Here is a 25228-nt window from a genome sequence, read left to right as displayed (position 1 = left end):
GTTGGGCGGACTGGCCAAAAAAAAAAAAAAAAAGCCAAAGCCCCAGCATTTTTTTCTGGTGGTCGAGCCGAACCGCTGTGGATCGCGACTCGTCCCGCGAGAGAACGCGACTGCGCGCGCTCGCCGCGATTGCTTATTTCTAGCGCTTGCACTGTTGGTTTCTTGCCTGGTGTCTGCTTCTTGCTGCTCTCGAATAGTCTTTTTCTGCAATTGCTTTGTGCATAAGTATTCCAAAATGTCAGAAGCTCTCGCCGACAGCAGTCCCCGACGCCGAGCTGCACAGACTCAAGCATGAATTGAAAGACTGGGAGGGCGCCTTCCAGAAGGCCCATGGCCGAGCGCCCACCCGCGACGACGTGTCGCTGCAGCCCGACATTGTGCGCAAAGTACCGCAACTACAGCAAGCTAAAGGCCCTGGGTGGCAATTCGGCGCAGAAAAAGCGGCTGCAGCGGCGGCACACGGATTTCCCAGGCAAGCCGCCGGCCCCACCAAAGCGCAAGTCGGCAGAGCCCCAGCGCAGGCTGATCGATGAGCAGAAGGAGCGGCAGATCCAGAAGAGCGAGCACGCTGTTGCAGTCAATAAGCATATCGGCTATTGCTGAGGAGTCCGGCGACCATGCAGACGAAATTGAGGCGACGCCCAAGCGCCGACGCACTACGGCGATGGTTTTCTCGCCAATTACGCAGGCAGCAGAGTCGGACACGACGGTTACTGAGGATGGAGACCCCAAGCGTGCAGCGGGCCGTTGTTTGCAGATATATTGCCACTTGATCAAAATACAGAGATGGCGGTTGAAGATGTGCCGCCGGTGCCCTCGCTGTTCCAGAGGCAGACGCCATCGGTGAGTCGGTCAGCAATGATGGCTGCACGCCGTGCTAGTGCTGGGCCATTTTCTTCAGTATCGAGCACCAGCTCATTGTCGTCGCTGGGCGAACCAGAGGATCCGAAGAGCCGGCGCAGAACGCTGATCGGCTCGATGCGCACATTGGATCCTGGGAGTGCAGTCGTTCCAGGCGCGTGCTGGAAAGCTGGTCAAAACCACATCTATCCCGCTGAGTGCCTTTGGAGCGCAGTTCCGCGGAGCCTCAGCAGTTGCTGGAATTATCGCAAGGCGGGCATTTGAGCGACGGTGGCGACAATCTTGATATTGGCCATGTCGGGCCTTACAGCTGAGCTTGGAGACGCCGATCTAGTCGAAGACGCTAGCAACAACAGCCCGGCAGGAAAGTCTGGGGACAGTGACGCTGAGACGTCGCAGATGAAAACAAGGAAGAAGACCACCCAGAAGCGCAGCACGCGTCCGCGTCAAGCTTAGACCAGTGGACCATGACGGCAACGCGAAGATGCGAAAACCCAAAGAGGACACGTCCGGGCTTGTCAGCAGCAACTTTTACAAATTGCGGCTGCGCAAAGGCAGGCGCGGGGCGCCATCTGCTGATGAACGGCGCACGGCCATGTACAAGCGTATGGTGGCAGGCAAGAACCGCCGAGAGCGTGCTGCGGCGGCAAAGGAGAAGGCAGCGGCAGGATGATGATGCTGAGCATCCGGAGGAAGGATGAATTCGACGGCGCATTTGACGAGGAGCTGAGCAGTGAAGCGGAAAATGCTGATCCAGTGCCGGTGGGAGAGAGTGAGTCCCAAGACCATTGGGCAGCCAGGATGGTTGCGGGCAAACCGCTGTCGTTCTTTGTAGCCGATGATTCTTCAGCGGACAAGAATTCCTGCACAGTCAGCGAAAAGTTCATCGATGGCCATGATGTCACGGTCGATACACTGAAGGTCCTGAAGCATGTCTGGGGCCACGACCAGTTCCGGTTCGGCCAGGCAGAGGCCTATCAGGCGGATCCTCGGCTGCCGCTCCACGCTTCTCCTCCTTGCCACTGGCTCTGGAAAATCGCTTGCCTACCAGCTCCCCTCCCTGCTTCTCTCCTCGCTCTGCAACGGGCTGACTTTGGTTGTCACCCCACTGATCTCGCTGATGCGCGACCAGATCAAGCATCTGCCAAAGGAGTTCCAAGGCAATCTGCATGTCGCTCGAGTCTGCTGATGCCTCTAGCTACAGCAGCGTTCTGCAGCGGCTGGCGTCGGGTCAGGTCCAGCTTATGTTTGTGTCACCGGAGCGGCTAGCGAGTCCACGGTTCCATGACCTGATGATGTCTGAGCGCACGCCGCAGGTGCAGCTGGCGGTCGTCGACGAGGCCTCATTGTGTCAGCGAGTGGTCACACAACTTCCGCCCCGCATACTTCCAGGTCCCCCGTGTTCTGCGGCCTGCTCAATGTCCCCTGCGTGCTAGCCATGACCGGCACTGCCACCAGCGCACTGGCTACACAGGTATGTAAAATGTTTGATATCGATGCTTCCGAAGGTGTTATCCGCGGCGACATAGTCCGCAGCAACATCTCCCTGAGCGTCGTGCCAGTCTACATGGGCACCAACGCAAAGATGTACAAAAAGTCCTGTGCTCGCGAGGAAGCCCTGCTTGGGATCCTGCGCCAGCCAGAGATGGCTGCTTTGGAATCGATCCTTGTCTATGTTGCAACCCAGACAACGGCCAATCGAGTGGCCGAGTACCTGACCAGCCGCTCCATTCCCGCGCAATCCTACCATGCGGGCAAAGTCGGCGGCTGAGCGCACACGCATCCAAACCGCCTTCATGCAAGAGACATCCCGCAGGAAGAAAGCAGCCATCCGCGTGCTGGTGGCCACGGTGGCATTCGGAATGGGCCTGGATAAGCGCGATCTTCGCGCAGTCATCCACTTCAATCTGCCCAGAAGCACAGAGGCGTATGTGCAGGAGGTCGGCCGCGCTGGTCGCGATGGCCAGCCGGCCAAGGGCATTCTGCTGCTGGCCTGTAGGAGCAGACGACGGCATGCCGTGCAGCCGCACCAGCATTGATGCGACACGCACACGCAGCTGGGCAAATTCTGACGGGGTCGATCTGGCAGCCGTCCGCCGGCTTTTGCACAGGCTCTTCCCGCCTGAGTTCATGCGCTCGGCCATCGCCAAGGCCAAGCAAATGCGCTCATCCAGCACCCCGCCCGGCGCGGCGTGGCATGCAACCAATCTGGCTGTGCTCTGTCTGAAGTCGCTGGAGGCAGATCTGGATGCCGAGCAGGCGGTTGCCCAGACCTTCATCAGCTACCTGGCGCTCCGCGAGCCAGCAGATGTTCGTCGTCCGAGCCCAATATCCACCGCAAATGCACAGGTGAGGTTCGTCCGTACCGAGCTAGGCACGTTAGCGGAATCCCATGAGCTGTTTGCAAAGCTGGCCGACTTTGCTGCCCCGCAGACCTACTGCAGGTGCTCGCAGGTCCCGGCGCACATCGCTGGTCCGCACGCCTAGCGCCAGCAAACGCACGTCCACACTGACTGTCGATATCCTGGACTTGGCCACGGCCTTGGGCACCACTCCCACCGATGCTATCTCTGAACTGTACAGGTGGAGGGCCAAGCGCGAGATCATGCTAACATGGCTCGAGCCCTCAGCCGTCGTCAATGTGACCCTGGATACCGGCCGGTTCGCGGAGATGGTTGGCGAGCCAGGCAAGTTGCCCAAGGACTGCGATCCAGAGGAATGGTGGGTTGAGCAGCTAGCCATGCATATCGAAAAGCACATTGCCGACTTGGCCTCTGCTCTGGCGTCCCAGAACGAGGCGATGGTGCGCGGGAATGTGCGCAAGGTCGACGCACTGGCGGAAACCATGGGTGCTGCCGCCGTGCTAGACAATGGGGGCGCACAGAACTCCTTCCTACAGGCTGCCACTGAGGCGTATTTCGCCGCCACGCAGTCGGACCGTGATATCGCGGTCCAGCGCATCCAAGAGATAGCTGGAGATGTGCCTGCATGTCTAGCTGACGATCCGGCTGGCAGCACATCTGTGACTGGATCGGAGCCGGTTTCGGATGAAGCCAGGAGCCGCATCTGCCGCTTCATTGCGCAGCACGGTCATGAGGTGGCGACGGGTCGTGCTGTGGCACGCATTTTCCACGGGCTCTCTAGCCCAACATGTCCAGCGGCACAGTGGTCGTGGTGCGTCGAATGGGGATGCATGGCGCATGTGGATTTCGACGCCATCCGCCAATGTGCCCAGACAGAGCTCATCCGCATCCACTGCCAGACAGTGGCCGATACCTCATGTGCTTCTCAGTTGTGAGCTAGGTTCTCTAGCAATATATTGCATTGCACTACGGGTTTAGTAAATATCGGGCTCCTTTCCCTTGCCTGACGCTCTGATCGGCAATAGCGGCTCTTCCTCATCCTCATCCTCATCCTTGCCCACAACGTCATAGTCGCTACCAGAATCGTGCACAGGAGCAGGCGCCGAGGTCTCCGCCTCCTTATCCTTTGCCTTGGCCTCCTGTGCATGCTCCTTTTCTACCGTGCTCTGTTCATTTGCCGCCTGTGCTGGAATCGACTGCACCTGGGTAAGTGCCACCACCATGTGTGACAGCTGCACCTGCAGTGCCGACAAGATCCGGATCCGCTCTGCAACTGCTGCCCGCGAATCCGACTCCAGATTCCTGATCTGTTCGTCGCTCAGCATTGCCAGATCAGGCATGGGGAACTCGCGCAGGGATGGGATATATGACCCAGTAGTGCCTGCCTGGGACTGCGGAAACACATGCATCAGGTTGCCTGCTGGCAGATTTCCACCCAGCGAATGCTGCGCGGTCTGCCGCGTGTATGCGGTGAATGCGCGGATCGGATGGCGAAAGGACGCCTGGAAGGAACGGTAAGACCGGGTTAGTCCCTGCGTTGCCTGGTGCAACGGTACTGGTACGGGATGATGGCGGCCGGGGACGACTGGGACTGGACGTGGATACCGCCACTGCCTGACGATGATCTGGACTGCCGCTGCCGCCGCCGCGCCGCCGACGACGACGACGGCGATGGCGAACTACTGTTGTTTCCATTATCCTGGCTGTCATTCTGCCGGCCCTCTTGGCCCTGGTTTCACCGGGTCAGTACCACGAATCTGCTCGTCCATTCCTGCCGCGCTCCACACCAGAGGTCGCTGCTGGCTGCGCCTCATCTTCTAGTACCGTATGCCGGCACGTCGGGCAACTCTGCTGGCGCTCCAGCCAGCTCCTCAAGCAGTTGAAATGGAAAACATGTCCACATGGCAGTTTCTTTCGGCGTGTCGCCACTGACAGCTGGCGCCCTACCCTCTGCACGCTCCCGATTCCACTGGCTCAACTACCTGGCGCGCTGGCCCATTCATGTCTTCACGGCAGATGATGCATGTGCGGTCGCTCATCTGCTCCAGCTCCTCCTCGCTGACGGTCGGATACCGCAGGTGCATGTTCTGCATGGCACGGCGGTACCGAACCCAGTCGCGGCACTTGTTGACAAACGAGCGGGTGGTCATGTATACATCGCGCAGAATATGCAGCGGCAGGCCGTAGAATGTCATCAGCACCACAATGAAGCCAACGTACACGATCAGCTTGGCCAGATCCGTCAGCATCTCCAGGTAAAACACATACGACGCCTTCTCCTCCCACTCGCCGTCGCGGCGCATGTCTATCGCATTCAGGACAAACTTGACCGATGTGCTATGGAAATGCACCAGCAGCAGCGCGTACTCGAACCCAAACACGATCATCATTGTCGCCCCGTACATGCGCGTCACCCGCACCGCATATGCCAGCATGAACATGTCCACAAACGCCAGCAGCATTGCCAGACTGCCCATGCGCGCAATAAACAGCTTCGACAGCCGCGGCTGTTGCTCCATGAAGCTCACGCGGTCCTCCATGATCCAGTGGAATACCTTGCAGAACAGCAGGAACACAAAGAGCGTCAAGGTCGCTGCATCGAACTCGTCCCGGAATATCGTCAGCGCCAGACACGTCTCGGTCACAGCGAACCACCCCTGCTCGTACAGGTGCTCGACCTCGATCGTGCGCAGCTGCCCAAAGAATATCCGCACCAGCAGCTTGCCCAGAAGAATTGTCAGGAGAATCCCCATGTTCGCCAGCACCATCATTGAAGCACTCGATTGCGCCAGCTGCACACAGGCCGTGTAAAAGTACTGGTGCTGCATAAACGCCGATACAATGACGCCAGCTGTCAGCACCGTGGTTGCTATGCCGTACACTGCCAGCCGTGGCACATTGCTTTGCATGTAGTCTGCCATTTTGCTTCACAAAGGGCTCATACAAAAGATATGAATATAAAAGTGCTGCGAATTGTACGAAAAAACGACAGAGCGGAAAAGAGAAATAGGCGGCATCACACCTGCCTGCTGTGACGTGGCAGCGCTTTTGTGGAAAGCAGGGCGGCCCCTTGGGAATCACAAAACCTCGATGGCCCGAAGCTTGGCCGACCGTGCCCGCGGGTTCTCAGAGACCTCTGCTTCAGCTGGGCGTGACCACCTTGCGCGTCCAGGCTCTGGACCGCCTCCGAATCGGTCCACGCCCTGAACCGCTTCTTCACCACAGCATCCTCCAGCGAATGGAACGACACCACCACCAGCCTGCCCCCAGGGTTCAGCGCCTCCACTGCTGCGTCCAGCGCCCTGTCCAGCTGCCCTAGCTCGTCGTTGACCTCAATTCGCAGGCTCTGGAATACGCGCGTGGCCGGGTGGATCTGCCACTTGTAGCTCTTGGGCACGGCTGCCAGCACCGCCTCGACGAGCTCGCCGGTAGTGGTGATAGGGGCCTGTGGCCCGTCTCCTGTCAATCTCCTTGGCAATTGCCCGGGCGTGTCGTTCTTGGCCGTATGTGCGGAATATGTGCGTCAGCTTTTCGACGGAAAACTGGTTCACTATCGCATGTGCCGGCAGGAGTCGGGTCAGAGCGCCGTGTTCCTGCGAGTACGACATGCGCATGTCGAGGGGCGAGTCGGCGAGCTGGAACGAGAACCCGCGGTCCTCGGACGCGATCTGGCTCGAGCTCACGCCAATGTCAAGAACGATGCCGTCAAACTTGGCTTTGCAGATTACCGAGATCGCCAAACTGCATCCAGCGTGCCGACAGACGGCCAGGGTACAAGGCGGCCAGCCTCTCTGCCTTGTCAATCGCCGTCGGGTCCTGATCAAGCGCCGTTACACTGCAGTTGGCGGTGTCTAATAGCTTCTTCGTATAGCCACCTTCGCCGAACTGTGCCGTCCAGATACGTCTTGCCGTCCTGCGGGCTCAGGTGCTGGATGACTTCGTTGAGCATCACAGGCGTGTGGATGCGCTCGTACGGGAATGGGGGCGGTGAGGTTCGGAGCTGCGATGATGTCGAAATGGACCGGACCGATCGGGACAGTCGGGGGAGTATCGATAGCATATTGGCAAGGGATTTACTAATAACAATTGAGATACAAATAGTGCCAGGAATCTTCTTGCGCTGCCTGAGCCAGATCGTGGAAGCGAAGGAACCAGGGAGTGTCGGATCACCATTATCCCCGGTACCACCCGTTGCCATGGAAACAGCCAATTATAGGAAGTGGGGAGCAGGTAGCCACGAAATGTTCGCACGCTTGGTCGCTTTCTGAACGAGATGCTGTGAGCGCCGCTTGTCTTCTTTTCTTCATCCCTTTACATCCATTGACAGGTCACCTTCCCAACATACCGCTCCACACACGAAAAAGAATGGCGATTAAGGCGCTAAAGCATGCTCTGCTCACTGGCTTCGAGCCCTTTGGGAATCCGGTGCCCGACGATAACCGCAGCTGGGAGACGATCAAGCAGCTCAGCAACGAGTGCATCGAGACCGACTCTACGACCATCCTCTGCCACTGCTACGAGATTCCTGTCAGCTACGGCCCAGTCTCGGAGCTGGTCCCCAAGCTGCACCTCGAGCACCCCTACAGCTATCGTCATCCACTGCGGAGCGGGCGTGCCAGGCGTGGTGAGACTCGAAAAGCAGGCGCACAAGTCCGGGTACACCAATCCTGGAAATGGTGGGTCAGCGGATGTATCCGCTGACGGACATGTGCCAGTGGCTGCGGACCTGCCCGAGACGCTGGAGACAGAGATTGATGTGGATGGGCTGAGGGACCACCTGATCGAGAGAGGCTGGGACAAAACGGAGGTCAGCTTGGATCCAGGCAGGTACCTGTGCGACTTTACATACTACACATCGCTGGCGGAAGCCCGGTCCACGTACGAGGGGCGCGGGCTGGCACCGCCAAAGACCCTCTTCGTGCATGTTCCCCCCAAGACCGAGGATCCGTACAGCGACCTGCGAACTAGCCGAGCTGGTTCGCCAAATCATCCGCTTCTTGGCCTGACAAGGCTAATGCCACGCATTAAAAATACACATAGCATTGGAGGGAAATGGGAAGAGGAATAGGTTTTGCATGGAGGTTGCTCAAGTTTGAGAGGAGGGAGGGATAAGAGGATACGAGGATACGGCAATTGGAGGTGGCCTCAAGGGGGCTAAAGAAATATTCACAAGGTTTGCCAACCACCCTTGCCTGCATCCCGGCTCATGTCGGCAGAGTCTGGGGCGAGGAGAAAAAGATGTCGTCGATAATCTGCTGGTTTTTCTTCGACGACCGCTGGAAGGGCGCGAGGTCGCGGACATTTGTGTCGTCAATAGGCAGCAGTGCCCGCGACTGCGACGTCTCGGTGGTGTTGCTCCGTGTTGTTGTCGTCCGGATTGTCGACGCAGAGTTGATATTGGCACCACGGAGCACCGACGGCTGTCGTGACGAAAACGAGTTGCCGTTTGTCGAGTTCTCGCGGTGCCCGCGTGCCACGCCCTCATTCACCAGCATGTCGTTCAGGTCCTGTCAGCAGCATTGACCGGTCGAGCTGCGGCACCACGTAGTCAGGCGGCCCTGACACCTGCTCCAGGAATATCGTCAGCTACCAAGCAAGACAAAAACGAATAGGGTCAGTAGGAAACTGCCAGGTGTCGCTGGTGATTATTCCGGGATCCCTGAATGCACGGAGGCGCATAAAGCTGCAATGCAGCGCACATTGTGGCCATGTTTCGCAGGGAGGACAAAAACGACGTGTATTGTTGCCACAGCATATGTGTCCCCCTGCCAGCATTTTCCATCCAGATCTCTTACCTTCAGGGTGCAGTTGAGCTTCGATTCTTGCAGGAAATACCGTCTGGATGACACCGGCATCCGCGCGTACTCGGCCAGGTTCACCGACAGCGTGCCGATTTTGTTGCGCATATGAGGGTACACTTCCTACGTAGTGGTGCGATTAGCATTATCACGCGCAAGCTGGAACATCTGGGCTAGATGCGCCGATATCCACTCCGCGATGCGCCGATCCTGCCACTCCCATTAGACAACCCGGAAAGAGTGGAAAAACAATCCAAACAGGGGCGAGGGACGGACATGCGCGCACACTCGTGCTGCACACGCTGCAGATGAAATCCCTAGGGCTAGTTTCTATCTTCCAAGGACCCAGCCAAGACAAAAAGCCCGCATGCCCAGCAAACGCAGGATGGCCGTCTGGCAGCCCACTGATTATGCAATCCCAAGTACCCGAGTAACTGTCCCCAGAAACAGCGGGGAGAGGAGGCAAGGCCTAGAAGGCACATTACAAGGTTCTAGATAGCCCCGTTTCCGGGTCCACACTTGCCTGTTTGACTGCCAGCTTTATCTCGCACGGCGACAGCACCAGCTCCTTGGTCATCGGCACGTACATCTGCCGCTCGATGGTATGCGACCACCGTACTTCCCGATTAGTGACTGGTATTCTACATACGGCGAGGGGGTTCTTTGAGCAAGAGGCAGAAATACCATTTCCCGATCAATCTCCGAACTCTCTGCCGCTTACCTGGACGTAGACCCCGTGTGGTCCTGGCATCGCCATTTGACGTAGAACATGCCGTTGAGCGGCGGGACGTTGTTGACATCGTCGATACGCACTCGCACGTTGAACGACACCAGCCGATTCCGCGGGACAAACAGGTGCTGAATGGTCATTTGTGAAGAAAGACGGGGAAATAGAGGGGAAGAAAATAGTACAGAGGAACAGAGGAACAGAGGAAGGAAAACAGAAGCACTAGGGCGAGGACAGCGAAACGGAAAGAGGGACGGACTGAAGAAAGGAAAAAATAAAGTTGCCGTCTAAGGCTGGGTGTGGAGCTGGACAAAAACAGCTGCTCAGCCAGCCCTCGGCTATAAAACTGCTCTGCACAAAAGAAGTGCCCTAGTGATTTTTGCTTTTGTAGGGAAAAGGGGGGAGATTGTGTTCCTCTGCTTGATAGTTTTTTTTTTTAAAAAAAATCTAATGTTTCACCTAGGCGGGAAAAATCACTGCTGTGTCCCCTAAACGAGCGCACCACAAACAGGACAGCGCGCGGCGGGATGCACTCATTGCATCCGCTTCGAGCACACATACACAAAGTAGTCGAATCCGCCGTCGTTCAGCGTCTCGACCTGCACGTCCCAGCAGTCACGCACCAGGTGCCGCTTGCGGAAATGCGGCTGCCCGAACGTGATCCAGATGAATTTGCCGCCGGACGCCAGCACTCGCACCACCTCGTCGACCTCGCCCCTCACTCGCTCGCACAGCTCCTGCGACGGCTCCCACACATCGCCCTTCTCGCACATGAGCGCGTCCAGTGTGCCCTTGTCCAGTGCCACATCAACCGAGCCGCTGTCGAGCTCCAGGTCCGTCACATCCATCACCTCCCACGTCATCTTCGGCTGGTGCGATGTGCGCTCCCGCATCTGCCCAATCACGATGTCGCTGTAGTCGACGTTGACAATGTTCTCATAGCCGGCGTCGTACATGTCGCCGGAGAGCGTCGAGTTCCCGCATCCGAGCATGACGATCTTGCTCGAGCGCTCGGGGATATGCTTGTCGAACAGCGGCTGCAGGTCCTTGTACGTCTTGAACCAGTCGAACGACTCGTCGGGCTCCTGGGCGTACCGCTTTTGCCAGTACTCCTGCGTGCCGTACTCTGTGTTGTCGTCGGGAAGAACAGTCAGGTCCGTGCTCATGCTTGCCGTTGTGCCTTTTTTGTGCTTGTGGTACTAAATAAATGGGATGTTGGTGAGCTGTGCGATTTGGGGTGATCCTTTGGTGGCAGGTGGCCCAAAACCCGCACCACCGGGACGGGCCCGGCCATACCGGTCCAGCAAAACAAAGCAGCCAGCCGGTGATTATGGGTGCGTAAATCAATCACCAACAGCGGCGAATACTCCAGTCCGCTAGGCGCTCATGTGACCAGAACTCCAGCATCTCCATCTGCCCTCTATTTCACCTCTACTCTGCTGCTTTTCCAGGAGTACATTTCCGCTTCCCTTTCAGCACCCAATTCACAAAAATACGAAGCATGTCTACGGTTACTCGGCGTCTGCTCAAGGAGCTGCAGGACATCCAGCGCGAGCTCAGCGAGGAGATTGTGTCCCTGGAGCCCATAGACGAGGACGATATCCTGCAATGGCGCGCAGTACTGCGCGGGCCCAAAGACACAGCCTACGAGAACGGCCTGTTTGAGCTGTATATCGATATCCCGGAGCAGTACCCGATCCACCCGCCAACGCTGACCTTTGTGACCCCTGTGTGCCACCCGAACGTGCATTTCGAGAGCGGCGAGATCTGTCTGGATATCCTGAAGACACAGTGGTCGCCGGCATGGACGCTAAAGTCAACGTGTCTGGCTATCCACGTGCTGCTGGCAAACCCGGAGCCTTCGAGCCCGCTCAACTGCGATGCAGCAAACCTGCTCCGGTGCGGCGACAGCATTGGGTACAATTCGCTGGTCGCGTTGTACACCCAGATGTATTCCATGTAGAAACAGTGAACCTCGATAGAACCCAATACATGTACTCTCTAGCCTGCGTCAAAACCGCACTCTATACGTCATAGAGAGCAAGAGCGGAGCCCCCATTGCTTGCAAACCGCCATTCTACCCACGCGCATGCCGATAGGTGCCCTTGCGCTCAGTAAAGCCATTGTGCAGACAGCAAGCGGCGCTCGCCCTTTTTTTTTTTCGTTTCGTGCCCTCGTGCATCAACTCCCTCCCTAAAACAGCCCGGCCTGCACGGCGCAATTAGGCAGATAGGATACTAGACGGGGGATTGGCATGCTCTCGCACTTCATGCCCTGCCCTGGTCAAGTGCTGCTTCGAGAAGGGGAATAATCGAAGGAGGGCAGGACGTTCTCACACCGCCCCTGCCCTACAAACACACAGCACCCAGCACATGCGGCCCTTGTCCGAGCATCCAGTTTTTGGAGCATATAAATAGCATGCTGTGTTCAGCCTGTCCGCAGTGGAAACGGTACAACCTCTATTTCAGAACAACCCTTAGTCAAACGCTTCAGCACTAGATCTATTCAGCAATGGTCTCTCTTCCCCAGCTTCCGTTCAACCAGAGCCATCTCTTCATCAACAACGAGTGGGTTGAGTCGACCGGATCGGCCACCACCACTATCGAGAACCCCGACACTGGCGACATCATCGCCACGGTTCCCGCTGGCACCGCCGAGGATGTCTCGAGCGCCGTGGATGCCGCCTACGAGGCCTTCCACCACGGCCCCTGGGTCAACGAGTACACAGGAAGCCAGCGCCGCGACGCTATCAATGCCCTTGCGACGCTCATCGAGCAGAACCGCGAGGAAATCGAGCTGATCGAGTCCATTAACACTGGCAAGCCCATCACCGATGCCCGCCTCGAGATGGACGACGCCATCGACATCCTGCGCTTCTACGCCGGCTATGCCGACAAGGTCCACGGCCGCCACATCTCCCCGCAGGCAAACCCGACCTTTGAGGGATACACAGCCAAGGTGCCGGTCGGTGTGGTCGCCCATATCAACTCGTTCAACTACCCTGCCATGCTATGGGCATGGAAGGTTGCCCCTGCCCTGGCTGCTGGCTGCACTATCGTGTTCAAGCCCGGTCCCCAGACGCCGCTGACCACTTTGTACTTTGGCCATCTGATCAAGCAGACTGGCCTGTTCCCGCCTGGTGTCTACAATGTCGTGGTTGGTGGTGTTGATGTTGGCCAGGCACTGGTCGACAACGACAAGGTTGACAAGGTCGGGTTCACCGGCTCGGTGGCGACTGGCAAGCACGTCATCAAGTCAACAGCCTCGACGCGCGATGTGCGCAAGGTGTCGGTTGAGCTGGGTGGCAAGTCGCCTGTGGTTATCATGCCAGGACTTTGACCTGGACACTGCCGCCGAGACCGTCATTGCCGCTGTCACCTCCAACACAGGCATGAACTGCAACTGCGGATCGCGCGCCTGGATCCATCCGCGACATCTACGACCAGATGCTGCCCAAACTAAAGGCTGCTGCCGAGCGTATCGCGCTGGGCGTCCCGCAGGAGGAGTCTACGGTCATGGGCCCGCTGATCGACAGACGCCAGTTCGAGCGCGTCATGGACTACATCCGCATTGGCAAGGAGGAGGACAAGGCTGAGCTGCTGACGGGCGGCGAGCGCGCCTTTGACCACGGCCACTGGGTCCAGCCCACGGTGTTTGTCAACGTCGACCCCAAGGCCCGCATTGCCACCGAGGAGATCTTTGGCCCGGTGCTGTCGGTGCTCAAGCCCTTTGACACCCTCGATGAGGTCATTGAGATCGAGCGCAAGAACGACTTTGGTCTGGCCTGCGGCTATCTTCAGCCACAACCCGCGCGAGATCGCAAAGTTCACCCGTGCCTTGCGCAACGGCACAATCTGGGTCAATACCTACAACATCCTGTTTGCCTCGCTGCCCTTTGGTGGTTTCCGCAACTCGGGCTTTGGCCGCGAGCTGGGCGAGGAGTCCTTTGAGGGATACCTGGAGGTCAAGACTATCATCACCGATGTCACTGTCTAAGCACTAGGTGCCCTTCCCACCCATTTTCCATTTTTCTTTTCTCAATCAACCATTCTAATGTATTCAGCAACTACGATGCCTCCACATCGCGCTGGCTAATGCAACTACCAAACTCACCAGCACACAGAGATATGGCACTCGTATGTAATGCACGCAGTTTATGTAAAGTATGGTGGCCAAAGGACATGGGCTATGTAAAGATTTTTTAGATCTTGTGGTAGCCAGGCCGGGACAAACGGCATCTTGACAACCTTGGCGTTCTGGATGCGGTTGCGGACCTTGACCTTGAGCTCGGTGTCCTTCTTGTTGAAGCCCTTCTTGACGTAGGCCATGGCGATGTTCTTGCCCAGCGAGGGGGCAGGGACACCCGAGGTGATCTCGCCGATCTCCTCGCCCTCAACCGACAGGACCTTGGAGTGGCTGCGAGCCGGGGCACCCTCGACGATCAGGACCGACACGGCGACGCACGCCTGCCCTTCTTGGCGATCTGGTCCAGAATGACGTCGGAGCCAATGAAGCCGCCCTCGGCACGGCGACGCTTACCGACAGGTCCACACCAGGTTAGCCTCCATCGGGGTGGTGGTCGAGTCGATGTCGGAGCCGTACAGGCACAGACCAGCCTCGAGCCGCAGCGAGTCGCGGGCACCGAGGACCAGCGAGCTTGATCTCGGGGTTCTTCAGCAGCGCCTCGGTGATCGCAGGTGATCTCGCCTGTGGGGATCGACAGCTCGAAGCCGTCCTCGCCGGTGTAGCCCGAGCGCGCGACGTGGCACGGAACGCCGTTGAGCTCCAGGAACTGGCCCGTCATGAACGGCATCTGGCTCAGGCTGACGCCGGCAAGCTGCTCGAGCGCCTTCTGCGAGGCAGGGCCCTGCAGCGCAATCAGCGAGTGGTCCTCGATCTTCAGAACCTCGACGTCGGCGCCCTTGTCCTGGAAGATCTTGGCGTACTTCTGCAGGTGCGCCCAGTCCTTGTCGGCACAGCCGGCGTTGGACACGACGTACAGCGAGTCCTTCTGCTGGGTGATGATCGTGTCGTCCTCAATACCTCCGTTTTCGTTGGTGAACAGCGACAGGGTCGAGCCGCCGACAGGCAGCTCCTTCAGGTCCGCGACCACGAGGTGCTCCAGGAACTTGTGGCGGTCCTTACCAACAACACGAGTCTGCAGCATGTGCGACACATCGAAGATCGAGGCGTGCTTGCGGGTGTGCAGGTGCGAGTCCAGGGCGCCCTGGTCGGCGTACAGCAGGGGCATGTCCCAGCCAGCGAACGGGCCGAAGGTGGCGCCGTGCTTCTTGTGCAGATCGTACAGCGCACTGCGCTGGGTCGCGCCGGTGCTCATGAACCGCATGCCGGTGAGCCCGGTGGTGCGCTGGAAGACGCGGGTGACTAGTCGAGGCCATTGTGTGCTTGTATTGGTGGGAAAGAAATTGGGAGAGCGAAAAAGTGGGTGGCGACGACTACGACTAGTGTCAAGAGGAGAAACGGAGGAATGGAAACGAGTTGGATTTTTACTACCAGGCAGGCACAGGAGGCAGGCCGGCCGCCGCGCCTTTTATCTGCGATGGTCGCAGAGCCGGTGCGAATTCCCATCGCAATTTTGCACACGCTTATCTGGTAACTAACACCCCTTCCACCGTGTCATCTCTGGGGAAATTACCCGCGGCCGACCTTTTTTATATCGCGCTCTGCTCCTTGATCGTCCGCCACTGCTCCTCCAGCGTCGCCCAGGGCTTCTAGGTGCAGGTTCATATTTCGCCGCTGCTGCGACTACACCCTAACTCCACTCCCAACTAATAGCACAAAGAAAAAGCAATTTTTTGGGCAAGTACTGACGTGGTGAGAAAAGTAAAGCTAAAGGGAAACGCCGCTGCCTCGACGGGGAAGAGAAATAAAAGTGAGGGGGCTGGGGGAGAGTGCAGGTTGGTATCAGTTGTGTAGAGGCGTGCGCGAGGAAGAGACGTGCTGCTGCCAGGTAGATAATTAAGAGATGTGTGGAAGTACAGGTCTAGTATATGGATGACGGCAGTGCCAATTGGTATGTAATATGCGTGTAAGGTGGCATCATGTGGTCGTCAGTTCGTCTGCTGACACATCCAAATGCGCGTCTTGAAATGCTTGAACAGCTCGCGAACCAGCTCTCTAAAGTCCACGCGCCGATCGGCGGTGAAAGTAGAATGTCAGCTTGCGTCGGTCAAACTGGAACTCTGCGTCAACAACACGCATCGACAGGCGCCGCATCAGCACCTTGCTCTGGCACATCGCCAGCGCCTTCTGCTCGTCCATCGCCTTGTTCTCTTTGACATCGGCGATTTCGCGCTGGTCAGCCTCGCGGAAGATGCGCTTGATGTAAGATGTCTTTGACGCTCACTGGCTGCGCACCCACCGACAGCGACGGCACTGGCATAGCCGAGACGCGCGCCTCCTTGCCGCCTGTCCTGCAGCTGCTGGCTGGGGCTTGTGCTCTGGACTCGCTGCTGTGGCTGTCCATTCCGCTGTTGCCAACCGCCTGCTGCGATTGCTGCTGCCTGCTGGCCGATGAACTTCTTGACCTCGTCGAGCGTCGTCAGCTCCTCCTTGATCACGCCCAGATCAACAGCCGCGGTCAGCCTCGACCAGGACACATGTACCAGACTCCAGCTTGGTGCCGGGCTTGACAACGTCGCCGCTGCCCTTGGCTGGCTTGGCGGTTCCATCGGATGCAGATGCAGCGCTTGAGGCAGGGACGGGTATTGCTGATCCGCCAGTGGCAACCGGGAATATTTTGACCTCGATGTTGGCGCCAGCTGTAAAGTACAGGTCGCACCTCCTGCCTTTGAACTGCACAATGTAAATGCGTGCTTCCTTGGGCAGCGACTGGTACGCAATGCCTTTGCCCATGTCAGCAAACGGCATGTTGGGCGTGATCGTGGTTGCCGGGTTGGGCATCATCGTGTGCTGCGTTGTGCTAGAGCCGCCAGGCATAGAAGACGGCGGCACCGACATGCCACCAGGGGCAAAGCCAGCAGCCAGGTGGTTCAGCGCTGGGTGGCTGGCGCGACGCATATGCGGCGGTGGAGGGGTCGGCTGGGTGGTGTGCTGCTGAGCCGGTTGTGCCATCGGCTTCTGAGCCGACGCTGATTGCGGCATGGGCTGCGGCATCAAGGGCGCATTGCCGATAAAGCTTGGGCGAGGTAGTGCACCGGGCTGACCAGGCGTGGTTGCAGTGCTCCCAGCATTCGGCATGCGAGTCATAGGACATCGGGCCAGGGAACATCGAGCGCACACCCATCTGCTGCTGGAGCATAAGCTGGTGCATATGCTGTTGCTGCTGGAGCATTTGTTGCTGCTGTTGCTGCTGCTCCAGGGGTGACAGAGGTGCATTGGGGGCCGTGTTGAGCATAGTGTTCTGTCGTGAATGGCATCCCGCCACCACCAAGTGCAGACTGTGAGGCTTGCATTTGAGATCGGTAATGGCGGCACTGGCGGTCCAGGATTCATGCTGGCTGTCTGACCAAAGAACTGGTAGCGCTGGAAGTCGCTGGAGGCGTTTGCCATGAGCAACTGGGGACCACCGCCACAATTGGTACCGCCATCGGATGGTATTGATCCAGACCGCCCGTTCTCAAACCCTGTGCACGTAAACTGGCTGACCTCGGGTGCGGGATGGCGCCCAGACATGTGCAGTCCGGTGCTGGCCAGCGAGTGCCGGCGGTGGAGTACTGACATATTGAGCGGCTGGGCAGGAGTAGGTGGGTATACCGCTGTGGCCACGGGCTGGTCAAGGTAGCCGTTGATAGAACGACTGCCAAAGTTGTCCAAAGACGGGCGGCGCGTGTCAAGCGACGGGCGAACATGCATCTGCAAAAATGGCGTTGGGCCGGTGGCTGTGTTGTCAGGACCAGTGCTGCCTACCGCCTGTATGCCTGGTTGCTGCTTGCACGCCTCCGATATTGTGTCATGGCGCACTGGGGACACAGAAGTGTACGAATTGGCTGACAGGAGGCCTTGGTTTCCATATGACGATGCTGCGGACGGAGTCGGTGGCTGGAGTGGCGGCGGAAGCATGACCTTGCGTAGCAGCCTGAATCGCCGAGCCGCTCAGCAGCGCGGCCGTTGTCGCTGCAATGGTCAGCGTGTCGCCAGCAGCCAAATAGTGGTCTTCCTCACGCATCGAAGGCAGCTGTAGACTGTAGCCATTGATAGTGCTACCGCTATTCATTCTGCTATTGGCCGATTCGCTGGCATTCATGCCGGGCATCACAGGGACACCACCAATATTCCTACCCCCAGAGATGCCATGTGCATGGACGCCACCTTCACTCAAGGTGTCAACAATGCCGTTTGTCTGTAGATTGCCACCGCTGCCTGCTGGCTGCTGGCTGCTGCTGTCGGGCCCATCTGCACGACACCGCTGCCAAGCTGTCCAAACTGGTAAGATGAAAGGGCACGACGCGCACTGGATGAGTCGATGGAGTACTCGGACATACGGCGCACAGGAACAGCGCCCGACGAGGGTCCGCCGCTGGTGGAGGTGCTGGGAATGCCAAAGAGCCCCGCGCTACTTGCAGACGGGTGCAGCTGGTCGAGAGGTGAAATGAGCTGATTGTCCATGCTGGCGATCTGGTGGATATTTTGCATGGATATGGACAGTCCCAACGGGCTAATCGGGTTGCTGCCATCGACGCCAGCATTACTGCCAATGGCGCCTGCGCGGTGGTTGTCCCGGAGACTGTAAGAGCGGTGCAAGCCATGCCGCTGCTGCTTCTGTGACTGGGTCTGTTGCTGCTGCTGTTGGTGCTGGTGCTGCTGGTGCTGCGGAGGTTGTTGCTGGTGCTGGTGCTTGCGGAGGTTGCTGCTGCTGAGATAGCATGCCACTGTAGCCTGCAGATGGGGTTGGGCTCACGGGACCATTGATGCCTGCGCTGTCCAGCGAGGTCATAGTTGAAATGCGGCGAAGGGGATTGGGAGCAGCAAAAATATTGGGCAGGGTAGTGGAGCGACCACGTAAAATAGCCTCGTCAATCATTGCATACTCTAGCGTTCCACCAGCCAGCGCACTCTCTGGGGCAGCGCTACCGTCGGCAGTGCGCCTGTCGATGGCTAGTGAGTCGTACCTCTGGCCCAGCATATGTATATCAAGTTTGGCCGCAGCCGCAGCTATGGTGGGCTCTTGGTGCACAGCAGACCAAGCATCGATGCTGTCGAGCGGGGCCGACTGCTTTGACAAATCAGCAACCAGGTGCTGCATAGGCGGTGAGCTCATGACCGGTGTGACAGGCGATGACGCTGGGGACAGGGACGAGGTGCATGTGTCCTGGGACGTCTTCCGGGCACCATCGTACATCCGGGGCGATTTCTGCTGTTGCGAATTAGTTGGTTTGGCGGACACCCCGAGATCGGCGCGTTTAATGTTGCCAGCCAAAGACACGGACGACATGGAATTGGCCAGTGCGTGTACGGCCGATGCGGAGCCAGTAGATGTCGGGTGTTTGTTATTTGTGCGTTGGTTGCGAGTATGCATGCGGACGCAAGGAAAACAATAGAGGGGGAAATAGAGAAAAGGAACGCGCGAGTGGTGGATGGAAGCAAACGTTTAGAAGAGAAAGAAAATATATAATTGAGACCGGGGCCGTGTACGTTTCGTATATACAAGCGAATGGAGCGAGGGCGAAAAAGGTCGAAAGGAGAAAGAAATCAAGGTATGTTTAGTAAGGTTAGATGCTGGTAGGCGGTACCTGCGTGTACTGCAAAACAGGCGCACACGCGCTGCTGCTGGTATAAGGTAGGAAGAAAAAAATCTGGCGGTCAGAGTTTCTGAGATGAGGAGACAAGAGCGCTGCAGGTTGCCAGATTTGCTGCTGCTGCTGCTGCCAGTAGGAAAAAGGCGCCAACAAGAAGCTCCAGCGGTGGTGTCAGCCTGAGCTTCAGAGGTGGGCCGGTGGTGGGAGTGCGGGTTTGCAAGCCAAAAAGTTCGGCAGGCGTTGGCACATGCACAACAAAAGGATGCACACAGAAAGGGGATCCAGAGAGGAGCGTGTATGCGTGGCAGCAAGAAAAAGAACGACGGCAGAGGATTGTTGGTAATAATAGAGAGTAAATGGATTGTTTTTTGTCGAAAAGTGCTGCAAAGCGAAGGCAAAAGGCGAATGTGCAGCTGGTGGTGGGCCCGATTTATTTTTGTGGAAATTTTTGTGGTCAGAGGGTTGTGTTGTTTTGGCGCTGGATAAATTCCAGGTACTCGGAGCTTTTTTGCGCGAGTGTCGAGTGGCCCAGAGGGAACAAGGCTGCGAGGGAGAATAATAAATAATAGGGAGGCTGCTGGGCCAAAAAAGCTGGATGCAGTAGCAAGGAAGCGCGCGTCGCAAGCCAGAGCCGGTCTATACTCTTTTGCACTCTGGCTGGCACGAGGAATGGGGGAGGGGTATATGGTGTGGTGGGTGGGTCGCTTCTAGATGAAAACAAGAATCTGTCGAATGGACGAGTGCTCGCTATGTGAGCTGGGTGGTGGCCGATACAGAAGTGCAGTAGGTTCTGCTTGCGCCAATAAGTAGTGGCAAGAAGTAAATGCAAGAGCTGATGCGGACCAGAAAGAGGGGGCGAGTAAAATAGCAACGAGGAAAGGGAGGTAGAAACAGCAAGACATCCCCTCTGCTCGCAGCCAAGAGCTGCTCGGCCTTTTGGCCGATGCACATTGTAGGTGGGCAGCCGACGAAGAAGCCCCCCCTTTCAATGCAAGAAAAAAGCTAAGGATTTTTGCTAATGCTCGAGTGTTTCCTAGTGCAGCGAGAGAGGAAATGGGGAGGGCTGTTTGGCGAGTGACGCTAAAGCTGCATTTTGCCAGCCTGCTTTTGTTGCCTCCTCGGCAGCCAAGGCCGCGGCAGGGAAGGGAAAGGCGATTTGCACTGGTGTTGAGGGCAGGTCGGACTCTGGCCAGCAGCAATATGAACAGTGTGGCAAAGCGAATGGCAGCCAGGCAGGGGGCAAAATCAGGTTAAATCGACTCCCGACGAGAGCGTGGAAGCGAAGAGAAGCCCGGAGGCGCGATCAGCAGGCAAGCGGGCAAGCAGGAAGCAAGCATGATGCGCCAAAGCAACATGGGGGTCTGGGATGTGGATCTTTGCATACAAGCGGGAACACACGCTGCTCATGTGCTTCCTATTCCTTCCCCTGTGGTTTTTGTCCATCACCGTGCCCAATCCAGGACACATATGCATGAGGGTGCTAGCATGGCCTGCCTGTCGAGGGAAAAAGAGGTGTGCATCGGCAATGTGCAAGTAGGCCCAAGGCCGGAGCAGCATATCCGCGCTGGGCCTAGCGAACAATTCCCCCAGCGGTGGCATAGCCTCTGGGCAAAGAGCAGGCGGAGTGGTGGTCATTTGAGTCACTGGCGCACTTTGGCGCACTTCGCCTCACTGGCCATTGTGCAGCACAGCACGGCCATGCCCAAAAGGGGCAGCCTGTGTTATTACAAAGTAGTTTGCCTATTGGGCGAAGGCGCCCACTGGTGTAAAGTCCGTCGCAGTCGACTGACCACAGAGAGGGGCAAAAGAGGGGGAGGTTGATGCAAGGCGCCAAGGCTCAGGGCAAATCTGCATTGGTGGATAGACAGCGAATATTTTTTGTCCATTGCGATGACGACGACGCTCCAAATATCAGAAAGCAAGCGCGCTGGAAAGGATTTGCAGGCTGTTTGGACGCTTTTGGCAACAAGAACGCATGTGACAGCGCGCTCTTGGAACAAGGAGCATATAATTCCCGCCAGGCAGCAAAAAGAAAGGACCACCACGGCTGTCTCGACAGCAGCGCCAGCAGCAGCAGCCATAGAGGCGCCGGCTCTAAACAAGGGCGGTAGATAGAGCCGCTCACATTGGGACAGACACTGGCGCAATGGAAAATATGCTGAGGCAGCATGTGGTAACGGGGTGAATCGGGTTGCTGCAGTCACATTGTCGGAAAAGAATGCAATGTGCCAGGGGCATTGGGCTGGGAGGTAACTCGCCAAGGACCAGCAGCAGCGGTAGCAACAACAAAATACAAAGAAAGGGCAATAGAGGTGGCGCAGCAGCAGAATATGCAAATAGCACAAAATCTGTCGGTACTTACCAAGGGCGATGCTGTTTGAGAGACCACACAGCGACTGGTACTGCGCCAGATCGGAAACGTGTCCTTGGAACCCGAGGTGTCCTAGCATGCAGCGAAACCATAGAGATCAGCAATGGCAGTCCCAGAAGAAGGGCGTTTCACAGATCCATTGCAGGGAAGGAAGCACAGGCCAATCCCTACCTTTATCCACGATAGCATAGAAGGGCGAAATGGAGCAGTCGGGACTGAGCAGAGATGTTGATGTCGGCACCAAGCACAAAGGCTGAAAAAGCAATAGCTGTAGTGTGGAATCAGTGGGTGTGCGTCCAGATTTTTCTGCGAAAGAGCAGATATTGGTGTGCGATATGTAAAGGAGGGAGAGAAGAAGTGGATCAGAGCAGCTCGCGTGCGCAATGTGCCCATCCCAGAAAAGGCGAGTTTTTACTTTTTCTGCTCACGCGCATTCACTCAGCCAGTCCGGGGGGAGTTGCGGAGAAGATGGGGCTAGTCGCTGGGAGCAAAGTAGACAGCAAATGCGGCTGTTCATTGATAGTCGCCGTCATCGGATAGAAAATTCCTAGTGCAAAAAAGCTGTAGGCGGTGGAACCTCAAACTGGAACAAGACATTAGGCAGAGAGCAAGGGGAGAGGCTGTTCCTTATTTCTCCCCACAGGCAAAGAATAAAACTAGCCGGCCGGCAGCTGCTACTGGTGGGTATATGTGCGGGCCAGTGGACACTGGACATCACAAGAGCAGCAGCAGCAGCACTCCACAATCTTCTCCACAAGGAAACCACACAGAGTGCTACTGGCTATCTGTACCTGGCAATGTCTCATATCGTGACCAACGGCTGCAGTAGGATCAGCAACCAGTATCCATATCGGCAATATGGCGGTCGCTAACACTGACACACGACACTGTTCAAGATATTTCGGCAGTCCAAAATCCATGGCTTCATTTCCACTCGAAAGAGAGCAACAACTAAACAAGAGCATTGGATACCGGGTGGGGTCAGGGGGTGCAGACGGGTGCTTAGGCCTCCTCGACCAGGTCCTTCTTGAGGGTACCCATGAAAGCCTTCTTCTCCTCCTTGGTCTGGAAGCGACCGTGGCCGAACTTGGAGGAGGTATCGATGAACTTGAGGCTGACGTTCTCCAGAGCCGAGCGCTTGGTGTGGACGCGCAGCGACTTGCGGAGGGTCAGGACGCGCTTCTTGACACCGACGCACGAGCCCTTGATGATGACAAAGTCCTCGTTGACCTCACCGTAGTGGGGGAAGCCACCAAGAGGAGTGATGCGCTTGGCGGTCAGATCGAACTCGGTCGAGGCGTTGGCCTTGTCCTCGCCGCTGCCAATGCGGTAGATCTTCTTGTTGGCCTCAGTACGGTGGTGGTAACCGTTCTGACCGGCGACGCGCCACGGAGTACATGACACGCGACGGATGCCAGGCACCGATACAGGCGACCTTGCGCAGACCCTTGTGGGTCTTGCGGGGAAGCTTCTTGGTACCCCAGCGGGCAGTGACACCCTCGAATCCGTGACCCTTGGTGACACCGATGACGTCGATCATCTCGTCCTTCTCGAAGACGTCGCCAACGGAGACGGTCTTCTCGAAGTGCTCGCGAGCCCAGTCGACCTTGTCGGCGATCGAGCCACCGTTGACCTGGATCTCCATGATGTGGGCCTTCTTCTGGCCGAGGTGCACCTTGGACATCTGGGTGTGGGCGATGACACGGACGCTCGACGCGTACTTCTTGATGCGCTCGAGGTCGCGGGCGATCTCCTTGCCGTTGTCAGCAGAGTACTTGCTGGCGTACTTGGTGAAAGCCTTGCGCTTGGAGCGGTACCAGTTCTTGTAGAAGCGGCGCTTGACCTCGTCCGAAAGGTGCTCGGCCCAGACGGTGGTGAGGGCACGCTGGCCACGCGGGGTCTGGATGTAGCCGACAACACCGACGACAACCATGGCGGGAGCCTCGATGACGGTAACGGCCTCGACGATCTCCTTCTTGTGCACCTTGGATCCAGGGCGGTCCAGGTCGCGCACGACGTGGGTCATACCAGCCTTGTACGCCAGGAAGGCGGTCAGGTGGGGCGCGTTGGCAGCGTTGTCCTTGGGGAACGACTTGCAGCGACCGCGGTGGCGGGCAGCGCGCTTGCGCGGGAGGAAGGCCAGAGATCCGTGGCGGGGTTGCTCGAACTTGCAGTGCGACTACATTTTCCAAATTTCACAGAGAATTGCAGTTATGCAGATTAGCCATATGTCCGGTTTGCTGCTGCGGTTTGCGCGCATCCATCAGAAATCAGCCCGGACGGCTTAACGCCCCCGTCGCATCCAACGTTCTGGACATCGGTTCCGTACCATCGTTTATCTTCTTGCAAAAAGGAGAATTCGAAAAAAAGAGAAGGTTCAGGCGCTACGCGGCAGCTTTCCGAGTTGCTTTATTGTCCAGCTCTCAGAATCGCTGGGCATTGAAAATAGGAAAAAAAGCTGGGTTTTAGGCTGCCGCTGATTCGCTGATACTGCGCCGGTGATTGGCCTGCCATCCTGGCTGATCGATCAGGGGCGGCTGGCGGCTGTGTCCCCAAGACCCGCGCACAACACGCCAAGCGCGGCAGCACTATTTTCCACCATTTCCCTACACCCGCAATTCTGTAAAACTATCATGGTACGTTTGTTTGACCTGTGCAGATGAGCAGGTGGCACTGCCCGAGCCCGCGTGCTGCCGGACTGCAGCGCTAACCGAACCACGTCCGCCCTATGTAGTCGAGCTCCCAAGGAATCCACACGCTGCTTGAGGCCGAGAAGGAGGCGTCGAAGATTGTCTCCCAGGCGCGCGAGTGTAAGTGCTGAATTTCGCAACAAGCGGTGAACGCACGCAGCGCCTGGCTGTCTAAAGACCCCATTTTCTGTTGTAGACCGTGTCAAGAGGCTGAAGGACGCACGCACCGAGGCGGCCAAGGACATCGCCGAGCTGCAGGCGCGCAAGAACGCCGAGCTGGCCGAGATCCAGAAGCAGCACACCGACCAGTCGGCGCTCGAGGCCAAGATCCAGCAGGAAACCAACCAGAAGCTGGAGGCGGTCCGCCAGCAGTTCGAGAAGAACAAGGCCGAGGCGGTTAGCAAGCTTGTCGAGGCTGTTTCTACTGTCGAGGCGTGAGCAGAACGCGCTTAATAAATAGCCCGCCGCAATCAATCATCATCCGCCCAATTTCCACGCCCGATGGCAGCTCGGCAGGCGCAGGCAAGCGTGCTGTGCGCATTCCAGAGTGAAATGATTACGCGATGAATTTCTGGAATTGACCTTGGGTTCGTCACCGATAATTCCGGGTTGTGCAAACCCGACCCCCAAATAAAATAAAATTTTTTTCTCAGCGCACCACACGTCAGAAAGCCTCCCGCAGATTTCCGTCCGTTTAAA

General features: G+C 57.4%; 15 protein-coding genes across 15 annotated transcripts; 7 read left to right on the top strand and 8 right to left on the bottom strand.

Moving 5' to 3' along the window:
• Positions 1 to 235: 235 nt before the first annotated feature.
• On the top strand, positions 236 to 4159 carry DL89DRAFT_294905 (uncharacterized protein; the record flags this gene model as incomplete). The annotated part of the gene is made up of 17 exons (XM_040890570.1): positions 236 to 260; positions 304 to 356; positions 388 to 576; positions 605 to 734; positions 785 to 1005; positions 1031 to 1093; positions 1177 to 1253; positions 1288 to 1471; positions 1558 to 1811; positions 1843 to 2032; positions 2079 to 2209; positions 2254 to 2620; positions 2667 to 2814; positions 2861 to 2952; positions 2989 to 3171; positions 3232 to 3305; positions 3349 to 4159. The coding sequence occupies 17 exons, from the start codon at positions 236 to 238 to the stop codon at positions 4157 to 4159; spliced, it is 3192 nt and encodes a 1063-aa protein (XP_040741041.1).
• Positions 4160 to 4967: 808 nt separating this feature from the next.
• On the bottom strand, positions 4968 to 6145 carry DL89DRAFT_275675 (uncharacterized protein; the record flags this gene model as incomplete). Its single annotated transcript, XM_040889337.1, has 3 exons — positions 4968 to 5027; positions 5049 to 5135; positions 5207 to 6145. 3 exons carry the CDS (start codon positions 6143 to 6145, stop codon positions 4968 to 4970), a joined length of 1086 nt encoding a protein of 361 aa, XP_040741040.1.
• A 156-nt stretch (positions 6146 to 6301) lies between these two features.
• On the bottom strand, positions 6302 to 7284 carry DL89DRAFT_294903 (bacterial methyltransferase; the record flags this gene model as incomplete). Its single annotated transcript, XM_040890569.1, has 5 exons — positions 6302 to 6358; positions 6406 to 6669; positions 6761 to 6965; positions 7000 to 7059; positions 7100 to 7284. The coding sequence occupies 5 exons, from the start codon at positions 7282 to 7284 to the stop codon at positions 6302 to 6304; spliced, it is 771 nt and encodes a 256-aa protein (XP_040741039.1).
• A 235-nt stretch (positions 7285 to 7519) lies between these two features.
• Positions 7520 to 8320, top strand: DL89DRAFT_269543 (peptidase C15, pyroglutamyl peptidase I-like protein; the record flags this gene model as incomplete). The annotated part of the gene is made up of 3 exons (XM_040888340.1): positions 7520 to 7778; positions 7867 to 8200; positions 8265 to 8320. The coding sequence occupies exons 1-3, from the start codon at positions 7590 to 7592 to the stop codon at positions 8318 to 8320; spliced, it is 579 nt and encodes a 192-aa protein (XP_040741038.1). The 5' UTR covers positions 7520 to 7589.
• Positions 8321 to 8799: 479 nt separating this feature from the next.
• DL89DRAFT_52305 (uncharacterized protein) lies at positions 8800 to 10155 on the bottom strand. The gene is made up of 4 exons (XM_040891772.1): positions 9744 to 10155; positions 9546 to 9663; positions 9020 to 9195; positions 8800 to 8810 (listed from the first exon to the last, which is right to left on the bottom strand). The coding sequence occupies exons 1-3, from the start codon at positions 9890 to 9892 to the stop codon at positions 9100 to 9102; spliced, it is 363 nt and encodes a 120-aa protein (XP_040741037.1). The 5' UTR covers positions 9893 to 10155; the 3' UTR covers positions 8800 to 8810; positions 9020 to 9099.
• DL89DRAFT_269539 (S-adenosyl-L-methionine-dependent methyltransferase) lies at positions 9820 to 10970 on the bottom strand. The gene has a single exon (XM_040888339.1). It carries the CDS (start codon positions 10913 to 10915, stop codon positions 10283 to 10285), a length of 633 nt encoding a protein of 210 aa, XP_040741036.1. The 5' UTR covers positions 10916 to 10970; the 3' UTR covers positions 9820 to 10282.
• Positions 10971 to 11171: 201 nt separating this feature from the next.
• DL89DRAFT_269537 (ubiquitin-conjugating enzyme) lies at positions 11172 to 11766 on the top strand. The gene has a single exon (XM_040888338.1). It carries the CDS (start codon positions 11251 to 11253, stop codon positions 11710 to 11712), a length of 462 nt encoding a protein of 153 aa, XP_040741035.1. The 5' UTR covers positions 11172 to 11250; the 3' UTR covers positions 11713 to 11766.
• Positions 11767 to 12260: 494 nt separating this feature from the next.
• On the top strand, positions 12261 to 13912 carry DL89DRAFT_304436 (aldehyde dehydrogenase; the record flags this gene model as incomplete). The annotated part of the gene is made up of 3 exons (XM_040890879.1): positions 12261 to 13067; positions 13196 to 13461; positions 13517 to 13912. The coding sequence occupies 3 exons, from the start codon at positions 12261 to 12263 to the stop codon at positions 13743 to 13745; spliced, it is 1302 nt and encodes a 433-aa protein (XP_040741034.1). The 3' UTR covers positions 13746 to 13912.
• Positions 13904 to 15096, bottom strand: DL89DRAFT_275671 (uncharacterized protein; the record flags this gene model as incomplete). The annotated part of the gene is given in 4 exon segments (XM_040889336.1): positions 13904 to 14165; positions 14210 to 14283; positions 14303 to 14405; positions 14471 to 15096. The coding sequence occupies 4 exon segments, from the start codon at positions 15094 to 15096 to the stop codon at positions 13904 to 13906; spliced, it is 1065 nt and encodes a 354-aa protein (XP_040741033.1).
• Positions 15097 to 16223: 1127 nt separating this feature from the next.
• DL89DRAFT_52251 (uncharacterized protein) lies at positions 16224 to 17883 on the bottom strand. Its single transcript, XM_040891771.1, has one exon. The coding sequence runs from the start codon at positions 17790 to 17792 to the stop codon at positions 16338 to 16340; it is 1455 nt and encodes a 484-aa protein (XP_040741032.1). The 5' UTR covers positions 17793 to 17883; the 3' UTR covers positions 16224 to 16337.
• DL89DRAFT_52250 (uncharacterized protein) lies at positions 17884 to 18371 on the top strand. The gene has a single exon (XM_040891770.1). It carries the CDS (start codon positions 17975 to 17977, stop codon positions 18323 to 18325), a length of 351 nt encoding a protein of 116 aa, XP_040741031.1. The 5' UTR covers positions 17884 to 17974; the 3' UTR covers positions 18326 to 18371.
• DL89DRAFT_52240 (uncharacterized protein) lies at positions 18372 to 19536 on the bottom strand. Its single transcript, XM_040891769.1, has one exon. It carries the CDS (start codon positions 19246 to 19248, stop codon positions 18418 to 18420), a length of 831 nt encoding a protein of 276 aa, XP_040741030.1. The 5' UTR covers positions 19249 to 19536; the 3' UTR covers positions 18372 to 18417.
• Positions 19537 to 20626: 1090 nt separating this feature from the next.
• DL89DRAFT_52236 (uncharacterized protein) lies at positions 20627 to 21504 on the top strand. The gene has a single exon (XM_040891768.1). It carries the CDS (start codon positions 20804 to 20806, stop codon positions 21287 to 21289), a length of 486 nt encoding a protein of 161 aa, XP_040741029.1. The 5' UTR covers positions 20627 to 20803; the 3' UTR covers positions 21290 to 21504.
• A 1085-nt stretch (positions 21505 to 22589) lies between these two features.
• DL89DRAFT_269536 (uncharacterized protein) lies at positions 22590 to 24353 on the bottom strand (the record flags this gene model as incomplete). The annotated part of the gene is given in 3 exon segments (XM_040888337.1): positions 22590 to 23210; positions 23230 to 24018; positions 24351 to 24353. 3 exon segments carry the CDS (start codon positions 24351 to 24353, stop codon positions 22842 to 22844), a joined length of 1161 nt encoding a protein of 386 aa, XP_040741028.1. The 3' UTR covers positions 22590 to 22841.
• On the top strand, positions 24307 to 25180 carry DL89DRAFT_324494 (H+-ATPase G subunit). Its single transcript, XM_040891456.1, has 3 exons — positions 24307 to 24492; positions 24579 to 24649; positions 24726 to 25180. Exons 1-3 carry the CDS (start codon positions 24473 to 24475, stop codon positions 24965 to 24967), a joined length of 333 nt encoding a protein of 110 aa, XP_040741027.1. The 5' UTR covers positions 24307 to 24472; the 3' UTR covers positions 24968 to 25180.
• Positions 25181 to 25228: the final 48 nt, after the last annotated feature.

This window comes from Linderina pennispora (genome assembly GCF_002104995.1).
Source record: "Linderina pennispora strain ATCC 12442 chromosome Unknown DL89scaffold_13, whole genome shotgun sequence".
Classification (NCBI taxonomy): Eukaryota; Fungi; Kickxellomycota; class Kickxellomycetes; order Kickxellales; family Kickxellaceae; genus Linderina; species Linderina pennispora.
Note: the sequence above shows the minus strand (reverse complement) of the source record. Positions and strands in the feature narration are given on the sequence as shown.